This window comes from Manis javanica, chromosome 7 (assembly GCF_040802235.1).
Source record: "Manis javanica isolate MJ-LG chromosome 7, MJ_LKY, whole genome shotgun sequence".
NCBI classification, from domain to species: domain Eukaryota; kingdom Metazoa; phylum Chordata; class Mammalia; order Pholidota; family Manidae; genus Manis; species Manis javanica.
Window position 1 is genome coordinate 8,444,702 of NC_133162.1, and position 19,337 is coordinate 8,464,038.

Here is a 19,337-nt window from a genome sequence, read left to right on the forward strand (position 1 = left end):
GACAGTCCAGTGGACCACATGGTGCTAGAGCAACCGGATATCCAAAGGGCCTGAAGTGACCTAATCCTCTTACCTTATATAAAAATTGACTCAAAATGGATCATGCACTTAAATATAAAATAAAAAGCTATAAAAATTTTCTTAGATGTGACACTAAAAGCACAATAATTGAAAATTTTGTATATGAGACCCCATTAAATTAAAAACTTTGCCCTGTGAAAGACCCCGTTAAGAGGATTAAAATGCAAATTACAAACTGGGAGAAAATATGTACAAATTACAAATCCAGCAAATGACTTATTTTTAAAATATGTAAAGAACTCTCAAAACAACATAAAAAAATATCCAATTAGAACATGGGCAGAAGACCTAGAGACATCTTACCAGAGAGGATATACAAATAGTAGCTAAGCACAGGAAAGCATGATCAGCATTGACACCACGGCTGCTAGGGAGATGCACACGTGAGACCAACAAGATTTCACTACATGGCTGTTTGAATGGCTAAAATAAAAAGTTTAAAAAATGATAAAGGAACCAAATGCTGTTGAAGATGTGGAGATACGATCTCACAGACATTGCTGATTTGGCAGTTTCTTGGAAGCTAAACATAGTTACCATGTGACTTGGCAATCGTACTCCTGAGTGCTTATCCCAGAGAGTGAAGACTTAGGTCCACACAAAAATCTGTCCATAAATGTTCATAAAGACTTCATTTGTATGTAATGGCCAAACACTGGAAACAACCAAAGTGTCATAAAATAGATGATTAGCTGAAGAACCTGGTAAATCCATACACAGGATGCTAATCATTAAGAAGAAACAAACTATTGATACATGCACCAACTTGGTTGGCTCTCGAGCATTATGCTGAGACAAGAGAATCTCAAGAGATCACACACTGTAGGATTCCATTTGTGTAACATTCTCAAAATAAAAGTAGAGAGAGGGGGAGACCATTTTAGTGCTTGCCAGGTATTAGGGAGGGAGGGGCTTTGGGGAGTGGGTGTGACAGTGAAGGGGTAGCACTGGGAGGTCTTTGTAGTCAGGGAGTAGGACTGCATGGTGATCATGAGGATGTTTACATGAATTTATGTGTGTGATAAAATGGCACACACACTGCCCTCCAATTTCCTGGTTTTGATGTAGCATGGTTAGGTAAGATGTAACCACTGGGACCATGGGTGAAGGATACTGGGGAACTCAGGTATCTTTACAACTTCCTGTGACTCTACAACTATTTGAAAATAAAGAGTTAAAAAAAACCCTTCTTCATGTGTTCTAGAGTAGTGGTTCTCAAATGTGGTGGTCTTTACATTCTTAAAAATAATTGAGGACTCTATAGAACCTTTATTTGTGTAGGCTATATAAAATATTTATTTAAAAGTAACAACAATAAACCATTATATGCAAATGTAATGATTTTTATGAAAAGATATATCCCTAAAAAAGTTCAGTGAGAATGGTACTTTCTAAAATTATTCAGATCTCTCTTAGCTTTTGGTTGCTTTCTTATATATATTGCATTAGAGCACATATGATCGGTAGCTAGTAAGATCACAGTAGTAGTACTGAGAAGAAACTGAGTTAATCTCTGAAAAAAATAGTTATTTATACCTAAGCACACAACCACACATTCTGTGAGTCATCAAAGCAATGACATTACCCATTGTGTAGCTTCTGGAAAATGTCACTGTATGTTCATGAGAATGTGAGGATGAAAAATTCAAATAACATCTTAGTATTATAAAAATACTTCTGACCTCATGGAACCCCCTGAAAAAGTCATGGAGACCCTAGGATGCTGTGGACCACACTGGTCACTGTTCTGGTGCCATTGTGCACTTCTGAAACAGGCATGCTTTTTATCAATTTCATTGTAATTTGCCCATTCCAGTTACATTCATTTAAAAATACCTTTCCTATTAGGTTAGGTAAGAACTTTCCAATATTTGGTAAGGTTGTGTGGATGAAAAAAGACACAACTGTGTAAATTGTAGGGTTGTTTGAGAAAGTACTTGAAAGATATAATGGAGACCTTAAAAAAAGGGGGGCAAGACAGGTTTTTGATTTGGAGCTGAAAATCAAAGACTTCTTTCTAGAGACTTTCTAAACTCTTGTTTGAGGGTAGAAACTATCATGCTCATTTTTATAGTCTCATTTCAGTTGCATGTTTAAAGAATCAAAGAAATAAGAATGTTTTGGGCATTCAGGGTTGTGGTTGTATATTGCATATGTATGTCAGAATCTGGAAATATGTTATTAGGAGACAGAGCACAATTGTGGAGACAAATTTCAGCAGTGTATGTTGGCTGCTTGCTGTAGTATGGTTGTTATGATATTAGAGATAATTGTTATATTATTATTTTTAAACTTATTTTTAGAACGGAAGAGCAACCTGTTTGCTCCTACTTGGAAAAGATTCTTTCCAAAAATATGGAACTGATGGAAAAGAAACTTATGGACTACATTGATCAGCGAATATATAAACTCCAAGAGCACATAGATAATAAGATTGCTCTGTTAGTGGACTTGCTGCAAAATCCCAGCTCCCCACCCAGTGGGATGCCTCTAAGACATTATGACTCTGGAGAAAGACTTTCAAATGGAGAAAGATAAGTGCTCAGCATATACAATGTACTACAGATTTTTGGTACATATTTATTACAAAAGCAAAACCCAAAAGTTCAAAGAAAGTATTTAATATCATTTGAGGATCATTCTCTTACATAAGGTGACCTCAATGTTCATTTTAACTGTGCTTGTCAGTGTAAATCCAGTACTGTATACAGAGAGTTAACAACACTATAAATTATTTTTGTTTGCGATATTTTTCACTTTTATAAGAAATTCACATATACTCTGGGTTGTTTGAGTGTTTGAAGTTTTTAAGGATTTCTAATTCAGTTCATTAGTTTGTATGGTATGTGTTTGAAGTACTGTTTTAAGTTATACAAAACCTTGTATTTAGTAGTATGAAATAAATAGAGTATTTGATATTTTTTCTAATTGATTATTCTTAGAAAAACTGAGTTCTTAAGACTTGCAACCCTTCAGATCACCAAATTACATTTTATATTGTTTGTTTCAGGTAAATAATTCAATGTGATGTTTGGTGTGTATAAAATTAGTTAACAGTGGCACCATTAATTTTAAGTTCTGTCACTTTGTAGCTATAGATAAGAAAGTAAAAATCAGAATTGGCCTATTCTTTGTTAGGATTATTACTTTAGGTTTGGTGTTTGATATAAAACAGGAGAAGTCATCTTGTTGTATCTTAATGAGCCCAGAAAGTATAAGGAAGTCTCCTTTTCGGAGCTGATACAGGTTCTTCCCTCCAGAGCCTTTTCTGGTTGTTTCAAGTGTTTAAAGTGCAGCCTGCCCTGAGAGTAAGCCACATGCATTGAGGCAGTTGCAGTCCTCTCTGGCTGACTTAAATTTCAGAAATTTAAACTATTGTATATCTGGTGAACGGTGACATATTTACATCTAATAAATAAATGCATCCACTCTGGAAACTACTTGTCTTAAGTAGAAGTATTTTCTTTTCATCTAATATTTAAGATGAAAAGGAGTATTTTACACATTTAGTATTTTGGTGACTTTAGCCCTTTAAAGTGAGAACTGACGTGATGTTTGTTCATTTACAAATCACCGACTTCAGCGGCGCGAGGACCCGTGTCCTGTCATCAGGCTTTTCCTGACTCATTCACAGTCGATGCAGCCATTAGGTCGCATTTCTTGGCAGCTTTCAAGAGAGGCGCGTCTCACAACTGAACCCTTTTCTTAACAGTTACACAGCCTCTGATAGTTATGGTCTGTTCTTTGATTCTGAAATTCCCGCAGTATAGTTATATAACAATAACACATAGTTATGTTTATAAAATGAGTAAAACAAGTGAAATATGCATGATACAGAACCTAGAAATAGTTCAGATGAGCTTTACTTCTGGTCTTCCAGTAATTTTTCCATGTTAATGAATAAATAAATTACATTTTATATATATTAGAAAATCATGGGTGTTGATTTTCATATATTTATATACAGCCATATATATCTGAATTTATACATATGTAGTTGTTTTATTAAAGTTCTTGTTTCCTAAGAAAAGACTGCCTGAATTTGCTCAAACAGGAGAAGCAGACGATAGTACTTACTAAATCTCTATTAAGTCTTTTTTTCTTACAATATTTCTCCCTTTGTGTGTGCCCCAGCCAGTAGGCCGAGTCAAGGAAGTCAGGGCCAGCAAGTGCAGGGGAGTCCGGACAACCCCGCAGGTTGAAGTAGCTGCAAAGGATGTGTGCGTTATCAAGAAATCAAATCAACATACAGGTTATATATTTAAATTTTCACATTGTCCCCCCTTTGAGCATTACTCCATCTCCCTCCTTCCCAGGGGGGCATACAGAGGTGTTCATCCGTTTTCCGTAACTGAGTTCCAGCCTTCTGAAAGACTGCTGCTGTGTGATCCATCTTAAAGTGTGACGGTGGAGACTAGCGCTCGGGCTGCTCCTCCCCAACACCCAGCCAAGCTTCCTAGGCCGCCACCACGGGACCTGCCCTCCCAGCCTGCCCTCTCTCCCCAGGCCGCTGCCCAGGCTCTTGGTCCCAGCACACACGCCTCCTCCTCCACTGATCCCCACCTCTCCCTGTGCTGCACCCTCCAGAGCTCAACTCAGATGCAGCCTCACGAGGCCGCCCTTGGTCCCTCCCTTCCCCGGAAGCAAGCAAGCAGCTGGACAAGCAACATGTGAAGAAACCACACTGAAGGCTCTTTTGTGGGGGAAGTAAAACGGTTTAGCTTGGCTAAAGCATAGGACGCCTGTGAGGCAGTGGCTAAACCTAAGGCTTGGAAGGTGGCCTGGGTCCAGCTTTGGAAAACCTTGACGGCTCCACTCTGGAGATTTGTTAGCACCAAGGAATCTGTGGTTTAAGAAGGAAAATGATGTGCTCAGCCCTGAGCCTTGGGAAGCAGAATAGAGCTTTGCCCATGAACTCACTTGCAGAATTTCTTGGCATTCTGCTTTGGGCTGCAATGGAATCTAGGTGCAGTGAATGCAGAACCACGTAACATCTGACTGCCTGGCAAATGAGGTCAGTGCTTCTCATCGTTTGCCCTCCAATCCATGTCAGAATCACCGGGGGAACTTCCTGAATGTGAAGGCCCTGGAGCCCCAGCGCAGATCTAACGGATCAGACCACGGGGAGGGGCGGTCCCAGAAGGGGCATTTCAAAAGCTCTCAGGGTTATTATTAAACAGGCTGAGCCTGCAGTGTCTGCTTTGGTCTCTAACACAGTAGACGCCACCCTGTAGCCAGGTGCTCAGCCACACCCATCTGCCTCACCTGGGAGCTGGTTAGAAAGGCGAATTCATGGGCTCCACCCCAGATACCGAACCCGAATCTCTCGGTGGGGCCCAGGAATCCGATCCCCAAGCTCTCCGGGTGACTCTTGTGGGCATTTGTGATAAAGCGCCACTGCTTCAATAAATGCCTGTCTCTGGAGAAACAGACTGACTCAAGGTCCCAATGACCCAGGCTTGGGGGTGTAGCTGCTGCGCGTGCAGGCCGTGTGCACACAGGGTGTCTACAGGCGGACTTGCAGGTGCCGGAAGAGAAGAAGTAGTAGAAGATGAAGACACTTCTTGGAATTCCTGCAGAGTCGGTGACTATCTGAACTGTCAGTGTTGGACGACGATTCGAACACAGGGACGTAGTCATTTGCGCTGCAGACTCCCCAGCAGAGACCCCTCGGTGGAGTTTCCATTAAACACTTCAATGTTTTCACTTTCACAACCTCCATCTGGATCAAGCCTGTGGACAGAACGCACCTGTGGTTAGAGAGGCGCCACCAGCAAAGGGGCTTCCCAGACTGGAGGCAACCGGTCACGTTGGCATCATTGTTTACAAAGTGGCAGCAGGTCTCTTTTCCTGTCTGTCTCCAAGTCCGCCCCTCCCAGGCCCCTCCCGCAGCCTCACACCCCAGACTGTCAGTCTCACCGGCTCCGGGAGCCGAGCTGCTCTGCCATGGTCTCTAACAGGTAAGGGGGGACGAGGGGCCTGGACCCCGGGACCCCTTTCCTCCCTCCTTCCATCCCTCCTGTTCCCCGTGCCCATGTGACTGTTTGCTGTGGCACCTTCTCATGTAGACTTGAGCCCCTTTGACACTGGAAACCCAAGCCTGTTGAAAGGTGAAGCAGCTCTTCCTCCACCAACCCCTCCCTCGATGTAAAGCTAATTCAGCGTCTTCTAGTGCCCCTCCTGTCCTCGCATCCCCACCTCCTCAGGCAGCCCAGGTTTGTTTTCTGACAGTGTTTCTCCAAATGCCCTCAGAGGACATGTTTCCAGGATGACTTAGAGCGAGAACACAGGGGTAGACAAACCTGAATTCTTCCTTGTTAGGTACTGACTGCTCTGTAACTTTGGATAAGTGATTTAACGTTTCTTAATCTGTTTCTTTTCTGAAAAATGGGGGATATCACAGCCTACTTCATTCTCTTGAATGAAGTTTGTAATATTTTGAACATGGCACATGCACAGGCCTGATACGTTGTATAGAAGATGTTGGATGGTAAAAGTTAAAATTTTCTCTTTCTGCTCTTCTTGTCTCACTCTTCTTAGCAAAAATGACGTAAGTGTTTCTTAACATCACTACTATTCTGGCAGTTTTGAAAGTCCCTCTTCTTTATCCTATCTCAGGTACTGAAGGGAAGTCACTCTGAAAGTCGGTTATATTGAGCAGTGATTCTCAGGTCAGCTAACCAGCAGGAGCAGCTTCGCCTTGGACTGTAGTTGAAATGCGAATTCTCTGACCACAGGTCAGAATCAGAAATTCCTTATCAGAAACTCTGGGGGTGGTGCCCGCCGTGTGTGTTCCGCCCACCCCTCCAGCTGACGGGGATGCGTGGTATCGGAGAACCGCTGGTCTGTGTTTAAAAAGCACTGACTCTGCAGCCACATTGCACGGATTCCTTTCTCAATCCCCTATTGGCACCGTCTGAAGACGTTCTGTCACAGGCAGGAAAAAAATCTGGACTTTTTACTAGTGCTCTGAACCCCCACAAGGTCGTATCCTTGGCTACTTTCTTCCAACCAGCCTCCTGCCACCACTCTCCCCTTCCTGGCCCCCACCCAGCCAGAGCGGCCTTTCTGTTCCCTGAGCACGCAGATCCCATTGCAGTCTCAGGCTTCTGTCGTCAATATTGTTTTTGCCCGGGATACACCTCACTCTGCCCCCTCCCTTTTCCCAGGCCTCTGCTGGAATGTCACCTCCTCCAAAAGGCCTTTCTTGACCACCCTACACTCATCACTTCCGTCAGTTATTTTTCACTTCAGTTTACCTTTAACCATTCTTCAAGGGATAAATCTGTTCGGGACCTCAGTTTTTCTTCATCTGAGAATGTCTTTCCACCCCTTCAATCCCGACGGATAGCTTTGCTGATACTGAATTTGAAGTTGACAGTTCTTTCCATTATCAGTTGAAAAAAGTCCTGTGCTCCTTCCTCTGGCTTCCCAGCCACAGGCGAGAAGCCCGCGGTCGCCTGAGCTGGTGTTTCCCTGCAGGTGATGAGGCGTTTCTCTCTGGCTGCTTTCAAGTTTGTTTCTTTGTCTTTAGTTTTCCGAAGTTTAATTATCATGTGCCTTGCTGTGGATTGTCTTGGGTTTATGCTATTTGGGCCTTTTTCAGCTCCTTGAATCCTTTGGTTTATGTCTTTTACCAGATTTGAGAAATTTTAGCTATTATTTCTTCAAAAACTCTTTCAACTCTTCTTTCTCCTTTCTTTCTAAGACTTGATGACATAAACGTTGGATCTTTTGTGACAGTCCCACAGGTCCCTGAAGCTTTGTGACTCGGTCCTGCTATTTACATTTGTGATTGAGCTCATTCGGTGAGGTTTCTAAAGCATTTCTGTTAATGTGCTTTTCAGGGATATACTTTGCATTTGGTTCTTTTGTTGTAACTTCCGTTCCTATATTTGCATTGATTCAAGAAGTTATTTTTTTAATTATCAAAAGCGTTTCATGATGGCTGCTTTAAATCTTTTTTGGATGATTCCAACATTGATTTATCTTGCTGTTAGCACCAGTTCATGGTCTTTTCTCATTCACATGTTGCTTTTCTGACTCCTCATCTGATTGGTATTTTCTACTAAATCCTGAGTAGTTTGGCTATTATGTTAGGGGATGCTAGGTCCTATTTTAATCTTTATCAGGTAGTCACCCTACTTAGGTTTCGCATGCAAGTCCTGGCCTGTGTTTGTGGGATGAGGTCCAGTGGCAATGTTTAGCAGCTTTACAGTGCTGTTTGGATCTGCGTAGTTTCTCTGGGGCCACTGGGGCTCCCAGGTTCCTGATGGCGCTGCCTGGGGGGATCAGAAGAAGATTCCCCAGGCTAGAGCCGCCTGGTGCATCTAGGTGGGAGAAAGAATCCCGCCACATGGGGACAAGGATGCCTGTCTGGTAGGATCCCTTCGGGTTGCCAAGTGGCCACTCCACTGCACGTCAGGAAGAGCAGAGTACTTCCCACTTATTTTCGGTAGGGCCCCCAACACCGTGCACTGTTGCTGGGCTAGCCTGCAGTTGTCAGCAGGACATGCCTTAAATCAAGAGGGAATGAGCGCCCAGAACCACCTGTGTTGCTAGATTCAGAATCGGACCATATCAGGCCCGGGCCACCACCTTGTTCTGCTGCTTTACCGTTCAGGCCTTGAGGCCCTAAGAAGTTTACTTTTCTCTTTCCAACTTTCAGAGTTCTCCTTTGACCTTTGTGTTTTTTCCAGAGGTTACAGTTACACCTCACGAGGAGGAGCAGGGAGAAACAAGGTTAAGCCATTCTGTTTGCACCCGGAGTTTCCTTTGAGGATTCAGTGCTACTAAATTAGCTGAGCATGGGTACCTCAGATCAGACAGACCTAACTAGGACAGCTATCCTGTTCTGCTTTCATTTTTGTGATCCTTTTATTTTAACTGTGTCATGTGAAAATCTTTCAGTGTCAAGGAACATATGCTTGAGTCTTAGGAATCCACAACTGGGTCCATATTTATTCATGTGTAGCTAAAACATAAGGTCTAACCAGTCTTTCTTCTATCATTCAACTTTTAAGTGTTAAGGGTATTTTTAGCCTCCTCACATTTGAAATCTTAAATGTGCTTTTGACTAACAGTCAAATCCTGAAAATTAATATGAGGGAAATAACACCTGAAAAGGTAAAGACTTAAATAAGTCATTCAAAATAGTGTTTCTGTTTTGATGGGGGCTAAAATACACCTACATGTGGAATAGAATTCAGAACTCTGTGGAAGACAGCTGGTGTCTAGGGAGTTGATGTCACACAACTGTGACATAGAAGCTAGAGCTGGACAGTGGCTGTGCTTCTGTGGTGAGCTCTTCAACCTTGGGTCTTAATTCCTCCTGACAAAATTCCTCTTTCTCAAATTACAGGTTTCATAAAATATCCTGTCCCGTCAAGTTTCTTTTTTTTAATCGTTGGCCAGATCTGGATGGTTTAACTGTAAGTATGCTTAACAGTCAAATTGTGTATGCTTCTCTACCTCCTTCACTTTACCTTAATTTAGATTAAGCACATTGCTCATTCTAGACAAATGGGATTTCCTGGGAAGATACAGGAGGGAAATGGCAGAAAGGCCTGTGGTCTCCCGGGGAGGCAGAATGAGGAACAAGTGCTCCTTGACTCTCCTTGAATCAGGAGATGGTATGACACTTGTCAGTGGGAGAAGTAAAAACTTTTTTCCTTAAAATGTATCACTTACAAAATAGGCTTGCATATTCTCAGTACTCGCAGCATGACATCTTGAATAAAGTGATTCCCACAAAACATTTTTTGATGAATAGCATGGGGCCAGTCCTGGCTGTGTCAGTGAATATAGTTCATGGCACCCAGGTGTTTGGGAACAAAGCCCTTTGCAGAAGGGCAGGCCTATTTTTTAACTTGCAGCTGCACACTACTGCCTGTGAAAGGGACAAGATTCTTCCCAGTTTCTCTCCTCTGTTCCTTCTCTCTGGACTTTGTATTTCAGTCCCCCCGTCTCATTTACAAATAAACCCTGTACCCACCCTAGGCCAGCTTATGATCCTAGGCCTCTCTGGGAAGATTTATTCATGTTTTATATACATAAGGCTCTGTGGTTTGGAGTTTGTTCTTCCTGCACTGAGGGAGCATGTTGGGGATGCTGGGTGGCTGGTCGGGGGAAGCCACATTCACTGCTTGCCTGCCCTTTTCTGCCTAGGTCTGTGTGAGATGTTTGGCCTCAAGATTATGTTCGCCATTGGTGGCTGCTTACTGATGGCTACGTTTGTGCTGATCTGTGTTGTCATCTGTCTTTACTGCAAATTGACCAACACACTGAAGTGAGTTAACGTGAGGCGTGAGGGGGAATAACACCCCTTCAAGTGGGATGCCTGGGCCCTCGGCTCCAGCAGGGTCATTCCCTGCCCTGAAGCCACACCCCGGGTGAGTCAGGACCAGCAGGCAGTTTGAAAAGGCAAAGGCAGGGGCTGTGGAATCCTGGCGGGGCCCCTCTGGCTTGGGGCTGTGAGCTCCTAAGCGGAATGTCCTCAGCTCTGGGTGTCAGAGCTGCTTTGCTGTCCGCGGGCCTCACCGAGTTCCCCTCAGCGGGTGGCTTCACACGCTGGCGGGGCCTTCCCTCCGCCCAGGCGCGGCCCCCTGGGGGCTGTGGGGGGGCAGGTGAGTGAGTCTGCCTCTGGCACGCCAGGGGACGGCCGCCTGGGGCTCCTGCCCGAGCCGGGGAGCTCTCGGGGTGTCCCCTCATTCATTGCCCATGGCCTTGGGGACTGTGGGGTGCGCCTAGAAGACTGTGGGGAAGCTGAGCTTATTCCCGGGGACACATGACAAGACAGTGTACATCAGACAAGAGATAATTAAATGTGGGGGAAGGCAACCTTCAAATATGGGAGAGATGGGTTATCAGAAGCAGCGGTGTTTCCATGGCAGGGAAGTCAAGCCTGTGAGCTAGAAGGCTAATGGCCAGAGCCTGGGGACGGCTGGCGGCGGTGCCCTCCGGTCATTCTCACACTGGGCAGACCTGCTGGATGACCCATACTTGCAATTCCCTCTCTGTTATTTGCTGTAACCTGATTTTATATTTCTAGCAATCTTAGGAGGGGAAGGGATCAAATAGGAAATTAGGACAGGGACAGACAGCTTTAGCGGTGGGCTGGTGTCACCTGTGCGATGGTTGTAGCTCTAAACTTCCCAGCCAGCCCTGGCAATTGTACCAAATGGACTGACAGGAAAACTCTTAACTCCATGCATTGTGTATGTCTTTTAAGTGCTGCCAAGGCACCTACTGCTGTGGCCGTCACCAGGGAAGAGTCTGCCAAGCTCACTGAGGCTACAGCCTCCACGCCGGGGTCTCATCCCTACCAGTACTGTGAAGAATGTAGCTTGTATGCCAACTTGGACTCCCTGCCACCGTGCTTCTGTTATGTAAACGAGGGACCCTGACTTGTGTGGGTACAGATATCTTCATGAGCAATATTTCTGTCTTGGTAGAATGTTTCATTACTCAAGTCAAGTTCTATAGTGCTTCAATTATGTACTGTGTATCATTATACTTAGGTACTGTTGAATAAATTGTCTATGCTGAAAATAATCTTCTCTGTGTCCAGTAGTTTTTTCTTGGTGGTGGTTATAAATGTAATTAAATTTACGTATTACCCACTTTGGGTCTTGGGCCAAGTAGCTTAGAATATTATATGGCAACATAAAGGAGAGTTAGAATAGAAAATAAAAAGACATGTAAGCAATTTAACAAGAAAGGATATCATTGTGCTAGATGCTTGGGATGAAAACACTAAAAGCATTTGAAAGCTACGTTTAGACCAGAGCTGCATGGCAGCCTAGGCAGAAGGGAAACACGATGTCTCTTGAGCAAGACAAACTTTTTCCTGGTGCTTAATCGACTTGGGTTTGACTCCATGGAGCCCTCTCTTTGAGACTGAAAAAATGGACATTTCATTTGGGTCTTAACAAAGACTCAGAACCAGTTTTCAAAACTCATTGTGCAAACATCTGAGAGCACCCTGTCGGGACGTTTATTTCCTCCAGACCCGTGAGCGCCTCATTGGCTCTGAGGTTTCCCCAGGGAGATCCTCTCCCATGGGCAACACTGGACTCCTCCCACAGCAGTTGTCATGAGCCACAACATCATCCTTGGCTGGGCAGGAGTCTGAGGGGAAAGATGAGAATCCTGGGAGCAGGGCAGAAGTCGCTACGGAAGAAGTGCAGAGGTGGAGCTTGGGCCAAGGAAGGGGGCTCACAGACTTACTTCTGGTAGTCTGGCATCCAGGCTGCTTTCTGCCACTGGGGATGCAATTTTGCAACTGCCTGACCCCGGTATGAGTCACAGGGTGGGCCTGGCAAAAAGAACTGACCTGGATGAAAGTCCTTGGGGGTGTGAATTTACAAAGAATTTCCCGCAGTAAACAAGCCCCTGTAACTGGGTCACATCACCAAGTTGACGCACAGATTCTGAGCACAGCTGCTGCCCATTCCTCCATCTGCTAGACCTCCAGACTCCATCACCAGCAGCACCCCTGACTAGTCATTAAATGTCGGTTGGCAGTGAGGTATTATTTAGGTTGTAAAATGAAAAAAAACCAAGCCCACCTCTTTCCTAAATCACCTGCAACTGAATGTCTTTGCAGACCTTCCAGCTCAGAGCCAGAGCACAGCGTCTGCCTCACAGAATTAGGGTGACTGAGATGGGGAAGAAGAGAACATTTCTGAGGGTTCGTGAAGGTCAGGTGGTCAAAACCATGGACTTGGGTTTGGGGAAAAGGTGGGCAAGATCACAGAGCCAGGTGCTGGGCCCAGTTCTGTCCTGACTTGTCAAGAGAGCATGAAAGTCACATGTGACAGAAGATATAGTGAGTTTATATTAGTATGTAAATAGTGTTTAATTTTACATCATGTTACTTAAGTTATAGGATTTCAGGAGAAGAGTGAACATCATTCAAGGATTTACCTCTTCTTCTGGGAAAGGAATTAGTGTGTTTTTGATTGTACAAAGGACAGTTGTATGTTAGATGGAATTATGACCTTATTATTGCCTTTATTTAAAGATTAAATATAGTTTAACAAGATGCGTATGGGTGCCAAGTGGACAAAGGGTAGACTTGTGATGGTTAATTGTATGGGGCAACTTGACCGAAGGGAAGGGATCTCCAGATTGCTGGTAAAACATTATATTTGGGTGTGTCTGTGAGGGTGTTTTCAGAAAAGATTAGCACTTGCATCAGTAAACTGAGCAAAGATCTGTGCTCCCCAATGTGGGTGATCAACATCGGGTTTGTTGAGCACCGGAACAGAGCAAAACGGCAGAGGAAGGGCAGAGTCATCTTTCTCCTTAAGCTGGGGCATCCTTCTCCTACCCTCAGACATCAGAGCTCCTGTTTCTTGGGCCTTCGGACTCTGGGACTTACACCAGCTTCCCCTGCCACCTCAAACCCTCTCTCATGGTTCTCAGGCCTTTGGCCTTGGACTGGGAGTTATACTAATGGTTTCCCTGGTTCTCAGGCCTTCAGACTTGGACAGAATTACCCCACTGTTTTTCCTGGTGCTCCGGTTTGCAGAAGGCATATCGTAGCATATTTCAACCTCCGTAATTGTATGAGCCAATTCCCATAATAAATCTCTTACATATCTGTTTATCCTCTTGTTTCTGTTTCTCTGGAGAACTGTAATAGAGTTAGAAAGGATATGAAAAATACTTGAGAACTAAACCATTTTTAGTAATATGAAAAGCAAACAAAATCCACAATTTTGAGCGTCTATTTCCTTGAGCACTTCTTGGGTCTAAAATAGTGGGTTCAGCGAGGGAAAGCACAGATGCAGAAGTTTCGGTTCTGAATTCAAGCCAGGTATCTGTTCAGGGTGCAAAATTATAGCCTGGAAACCTCTAGGTTTTCAATAGAGGTGCAAAGGGCAGGGGGACACAGGGGAAGGAATAATTAATATGAGGTGGGAGTAGGTGAGAACCCCAGGGGAGGCTGCCAAAGAGAAGGCATTAGTGCAGCATTTGAGCAGGAGAAGGAGGGGAGGCCCCGGCAGCCAAAGGGAGCAGCCCAGGTTCGGAGGTGTGAACACATGCGGGCTGTGGACAGGCAGTGGGAGGTGATGCAGCTGGAGAGGTAAGCTAGGCTGAGACGGGGAGACGGTCAAAGGCCATGCAAAGGCGTGTGGCCTTCAGCCTGCTCTGAGGAGCTCTGGCTTAAGGCCTGAGGTTCTGGAGGAACCCGACTGGGTGCAGGATGGAGCTGGCACTCCCTCCTGAACACCCCTAAAGCTCCTGCAGCTCTCAGTCAGCCCATCTGGATGAGATTCCACCTCACTCAACCTTGCGTGTGACATATAATTCCTCCAAGGCCGTTTTTCTTCTAAAATGGAACCACCATCTCATAGGGTTGTTTTGAGGATTCAGTGAGATGTTGAAGAGGAAAGATCTTAATTTATACACAAATAAGGTAAAAATATGCATTTCTCCTGGAAGGCTGGTGATTAGCCTCTAAGCAATACAGTGCTTACCAGTCAGACTGAAGTAGCCATAATTTTCAAGCAATCCTCTTCTCAGGCTTCTTTGAACAATATTTTCTTGAAAATAAGAATTCTTCTAGTAGTCTGGATGACATTAAAATCTCCTGTCACTTGAGTATTTCCTTTGCTTTCGAATCATGTCCCATAATTGCAAAAAGCACAAAACTACAGTGAATATGAATATTCACTATTTAAAGTTACACTTTCGATATAAAAGATTCAGGAGTATCTAAAGCTTTTCTTGAGATATTTTCTTCAAACCTTATGAAAGCTCAGTTTTAATTTTCTATGTTAAGTTGAACAAATCACTTGACTACTTGATCAGTTAAGATCAGGTATGATTGTAACAGAAAGTTTCAAAATAACAATGTCTTGAACAAGGAAGATTTTGTTTTTCCTCATGTTCCAGATGCCCAGCAGTAGGCAGTCAGGTTGGCTGGCTTTCCTCAGTGTCAGGCCCATGATGTTCTTTTGAACCAAAGTCCCCTCCTGGCCTGAGAAGACTGCTGGATTTCTAACCTTCATGTGCAGTTCTCAGGAGGGAACTCAGAAAAGGCCATGCATTCCGCTTCTGCTTAAATCCTGTCTCGAGCTGAATCACACGATCCACTTGCTGCAAGGGGAGCTCAAACATGCAGTTTTTATTCGAGTTGTGGCTCTGCCTGGCAAACATCCGTGTGGTAATAAATACTGCATGTAATGAACTAGCCCCATCCCAACTGCAAAGTGATTTCTGACAACTTGTGTTCTAAAAATTCACATAAAACACAACGTTGGATTCTGTGAATTTACATCCCTATAGTAATGTGTTAACATTTAAATAATCCTTGTCCTAAGTCCTTATTTTTACCCATTGAGTTCCTATATCTCATAAATGAGTTAAACATGTAACACCTGGGACAGTGCAGGGAATGTGCTCCACTGGTGCCAGCTGTGTCCACCAGCCCAACAGCAGGCTGCGAGATGTGCCCTGACCGCTCCTGCCCTTCCCCTGAGCTGCCAGAATCGTTTTCTAAGCACAGACGTCATATCCGTAACCACGATTTTACTTCCTGTGACAGTCGAATTCTTGCTTTGAGGGCCCTGCATATTTTATTTAATGTAAAGAGTTAACTAGCAACAGGTGGTTACATACTTAAAGGAGTACAATAGATAAATAGGAAATGATGGAAACAGCTATACCCGCTAGGATGAGAGGTGAACAGAGTAGAAGCACTTTTCCGGAAGAGCCCCCCCAACCCCCACGCCAGCAGAGGGCTTGGCTGATGGAATAGTCAGCTCTTCAGTGGTAGTGAAATTTGCCAGAAGGGCTGTGGGGGTGGGAGCTGTTCTCCCAGAGCAGCGGTGGGGCAGAGAAACTCCCTGGACAGCTGACGCTCCGGGCCCAGCATGAGTTTCAAGAGGCAAATTGAGGCCTGCCTCTTCCCTGGAGCCTGCCCTGGGACCCTCCAGCTGGACGTGACCTGCCCTTGAGCTCCTGGATCCCTCCCCGTCGCCTAGCATTTACTGCTCTGGCCTTGTCCTGGCTGTTCATGTGTCTTTTGATTTTCCCTTGTGGCCTGCGAGTTCCCAAGCATGTCCCACTCCTTTCTGAGCCCACCCAGTGGGCAGCCCAGTGCTTAGTACTCCAAGGCCCTGCACCAGTGTGTCCCACACATGGGGAGAAGCCTGAAGTTCAGGCATCACAGGGTCCGAGAGGGAGGCAGAGGGGGGGCAAGGGCTCTTTGAGTCACCCTCTGGTAGGCAGTAGGGACAGGGTGACACATGGGCTTTAGAGCCTGACAGACTTGGTTCAAATGCAGCCCTGCCTTTCAGGAGCTGTGTGCCACTGGGAAAGTTTCTTAACTTCTCTGAGCCTCAGTCTCCTTGATATAAAATGCATAAGTGATAGGATTGAGTAAGGTAAGGTATGCCAACCCCACACATCCTGGCCCCTGTGATCTCCTGGTAAGTTGTCAGTGGCCTGAACCAGGCATGTCTTCCAACTGCTAACCCAGGCTTCCTCCCTCTTCTCTGTTAGCCCCCCTCTCAGAGCAGTGACGACGAAGCTCTCACAGTCCATGGGGATGGTTTTGGGCACTGGGAGCTCATGTCCACAGGAGGGAGGGAGGGGGATTTCAGTAAGAAAGCCTGGGGGTGGGGTAGGAGCAGGAAACTGTGGACACAGCTGAGGGTGAGTGGCCCTTAGTGACCAGAAGTTTTCCCACCACACATGCATGCCCTCTGCTTGCTCTCACACTAGGACACCCAGTCCCCGCCTGGTACTTGGCCAACCCCAGAAGTCTCCGAGCAGGCAGGAACTGAATGAAGCTGTGCCAGGAACATTGGTGAGTGTCCAAGCACCTCATGTGCACAACTTCCCGATGTCACAGGTGCTGGCCTTGCCACTGCAGCACTGGTGTGGGCCAGACACCTGTCCAGGGGCTCAACTACGAATACTTCTCCCTGGGTCACTGCACTGCCCAGGGCCCCCAGTGTCTAGAGCCAGGGTAAGGGTTTGTGGCCTGCAGATAGTTGGAACAACACAGAAAGGTTAAGCACAATCATGAAGGGTTTTATCCTACAAGATCCAGTCGACCCCTACCTTTACTTCCACAGAGCTGCTAGAAAGCTGCTTGAAAAAAATCAGTAATTATTTTCCTGCTCAAAAAGTTCCAATTGAACCTAGAATAAAATCTAGACTCCTACTAATCTGACCTACAAGTCCTTCACCAGTTGACCACTACCTGCTTCTTCTGACCTTTCTTCCCACCTCCCTCCCTCTTACACTACTGCACTTACCAGACTTCCAGGGTCCAGTCGGTTCTGCCTCAGGGCCTTTGCATTCTTTTTTGCCTGGAAATGCATTCCCCAAGCCCGGATCTCACATGAATGCTCCTTTCTTTCTTGTCTACTCAAAGTTCATCTTTTCAAGATGCCTTTCTTCCCACCCTAATGTTGCATCCCTGCCAAGACTGTTACCCTTGAACCCACAACCCTGTTTCATTATCATTATACTCATAGCACCTCTATTTGTAATATATTTTTGTGTGTTGTCTGTCTTCCCCACATAGTGAATAAGTTTCCCAAGAGCAGGGACTGTGTTTCTCATGTCCACTTCTGCAGGCCCAGGTTCTAGAATGGGAGCTAGTGAGTATTTGTTGAGTGAATGAATGAATGAAGAGGACATCTCACATACCAGCGCCTCATGAGCATAGTTTCCTAACATCACAGGCCCTGGCCTTGCCACTGCAGCACTGGTCTCACCCTGGACACCAGGATTTCTTTCTCTCACCTGGGAAACAGTGCCGAGGGCCTTACATTCACCTACACTGAGCTCTCTGGTCAGAACCAGTTAGAAATTCCTGGAAGCTGAACCTAGACCCGAACTTTCTTTTTCCCACCTTCTCCCTCCCTCAGGGGTCAGCACCCTGGCAGGCCTCAGAGTGGCCGACCTGGACCCAGATTTTGCCCAGGTGCCAAACTGGTCCTTTGGACTCTGAAAGGCTTTAATTTTGGGGTAAGAGCAGTGAAGATTTTTATCACTGATGGTACCCCCTTCATGATCTGAACAAAGGACAGGGCAAATTCTCAACTCCAGGTCAGTGCCAAGAGGGATTACTCAGTGCCTCCTGTGCTCCCAGGGCTGGAGATCCCCTGTGAGGAGCTTTAACTGGAACTTCCTGTGAACTTTCCAGCAATGAGTTGAAGAGAACAAATACAGTTTGGGGTTGCTGATAATACACCAGTCCCCCAGCTGCTATATTCCCATGTAAAATCTACCACTCACATAGTCAAATGGACACATTTCCCTGGAGGTCACCAGGAAGCTTATGAACCCAGATTAATTATGAAACACAGGGAAATATAAAAGCCTGCCACCCGCTAAGGGGCTGTCCTCCCCTTACAAAGATGGAGGTCGTGAGAAGGCTCATCCCTTTGGCCCTTTTAATTGTGTCATGTTTGGCAGAGCTGAACTCGACCGAGTCAGAAGGTAAGAAAGTGAACCATTTTTTCAGTTGAAGTAGGGAGACCTCCTTTCAAGAGTCCTCTGCCAAAAGCTGCTAAAGTTCTAATATCTGCTGTTAGCCCTAATACAGAGAGTATTTCCTCATATGCTCTTGATGAGATTTCGAATTGGTACTAGTTTTTTCAGGCTTATATGACAATATATTTTTGTGTTGTCTGTCTTCCCCACTTAGAGAATAAGTTCACAAGAGCAGGGACTGTGTTTCTCATGTCCACTTCTGCAGGCCCAGGCTCTAGAATGGGAGCTAGTGAGTATTTGTTGAGTGGATGAATGAAGCATAACATATAAAAAATATAAAAGCATAAAGAATTTTACAAACTAATTTCACTACTAAGAATTTAGTAAATAATCATAAAAGTGCACAAAGATATATGTACTGTGCACTTATATAATTGTAAAAAGCAATGTAAATTTCCATCATTTATTTTGTAAGTTATGTAGGTAAATTCATAAATGGGGATACTCTTTAACAACTTCTTAAAAATAGGAATGAACTGTAAGAAAGATGCCCGAGATCTACTTTAGGAGGAAAATAAAATAACACCTGAAATTTGTATAACATGATGGTGTTTATGTTTAAAATATTTGCATTTGAACATTTAAGAAGTATTTAAAGAAGTTTTTAATGATGATTGTTCCTGGGTGGATGGATTATACTTTTTTTCCTCATCTTTACTTTCTGGCTTTTATTCTTTCTACTAATAAACATATTATTAGTTATTGTTAGGGAAAAATAGACATTTTTTATAAGG

The 19,337-nt window shown here is 44.7% G+C and overlaps 2 protein-coding genes across 6 annotated transcripts in view; both read left to right on the top strand.

Moving 5' to 3' along the window:
• C7H10orf88 (chromosome 7 C10orf88 homolog) overlaps positions 1-11,218 on the top strand; it is a 19,707-nt gene extending 8,489 nt beyond the window's left edge. The window contains exons 6-10 of one of the 5 annotated variants that reach the window (XM_073240172.1): positions 2,385-4,333; positions 4,669-6,041; positions 6,700-6,818; positions 9,443-9,512; positions 10,249-11,218. In XM_073240172.1, coding sequence (XP_073096273.1) covers positions 2,385-2,619 — 235 coding nt within the window. In that variant the 3' untranslated portion in view covers positions 2,620-4,333; positions 4,669-6,041; positions 6,700-6,818; positions 9,443-9,512; positions 10,249-11,218. Of the gene's footprint in view, positions 1-2,384; positions 4,334-4,587; positions 6,042-6,699; positions 6,819-9,442; positions 9,513-10,248 lie in introns of all 5 variants that reach the window. The other 4 variants (XM_073240173.1, XM_073240171.1, XM_073240174.1 and 1 more) reach the window with 4 other exon arrangements.
• CUZD1 (CUB and zona pellucida like domains 1) overlaps positions 10,571-19,337 on the top strand; it is a 20,261-nt gene continuing 11,494 nt past the window's right edge. The window contains exons 1-3 of the mRNA XM_073241662.1: positions 10,571-10,706; positions 17,976-18,031; positions 18,468-18,549. Coding sequence (XP_073097763.1) covers positions 10,571-10,706; positions 17,976-18,031; positions 18,468-18,549 — 274 coding nt within the window. The remainder of the gene's footprint in view (positions 10,707-17,975; positions 18,032-18,467; positions 18,550-19,337) is intronic.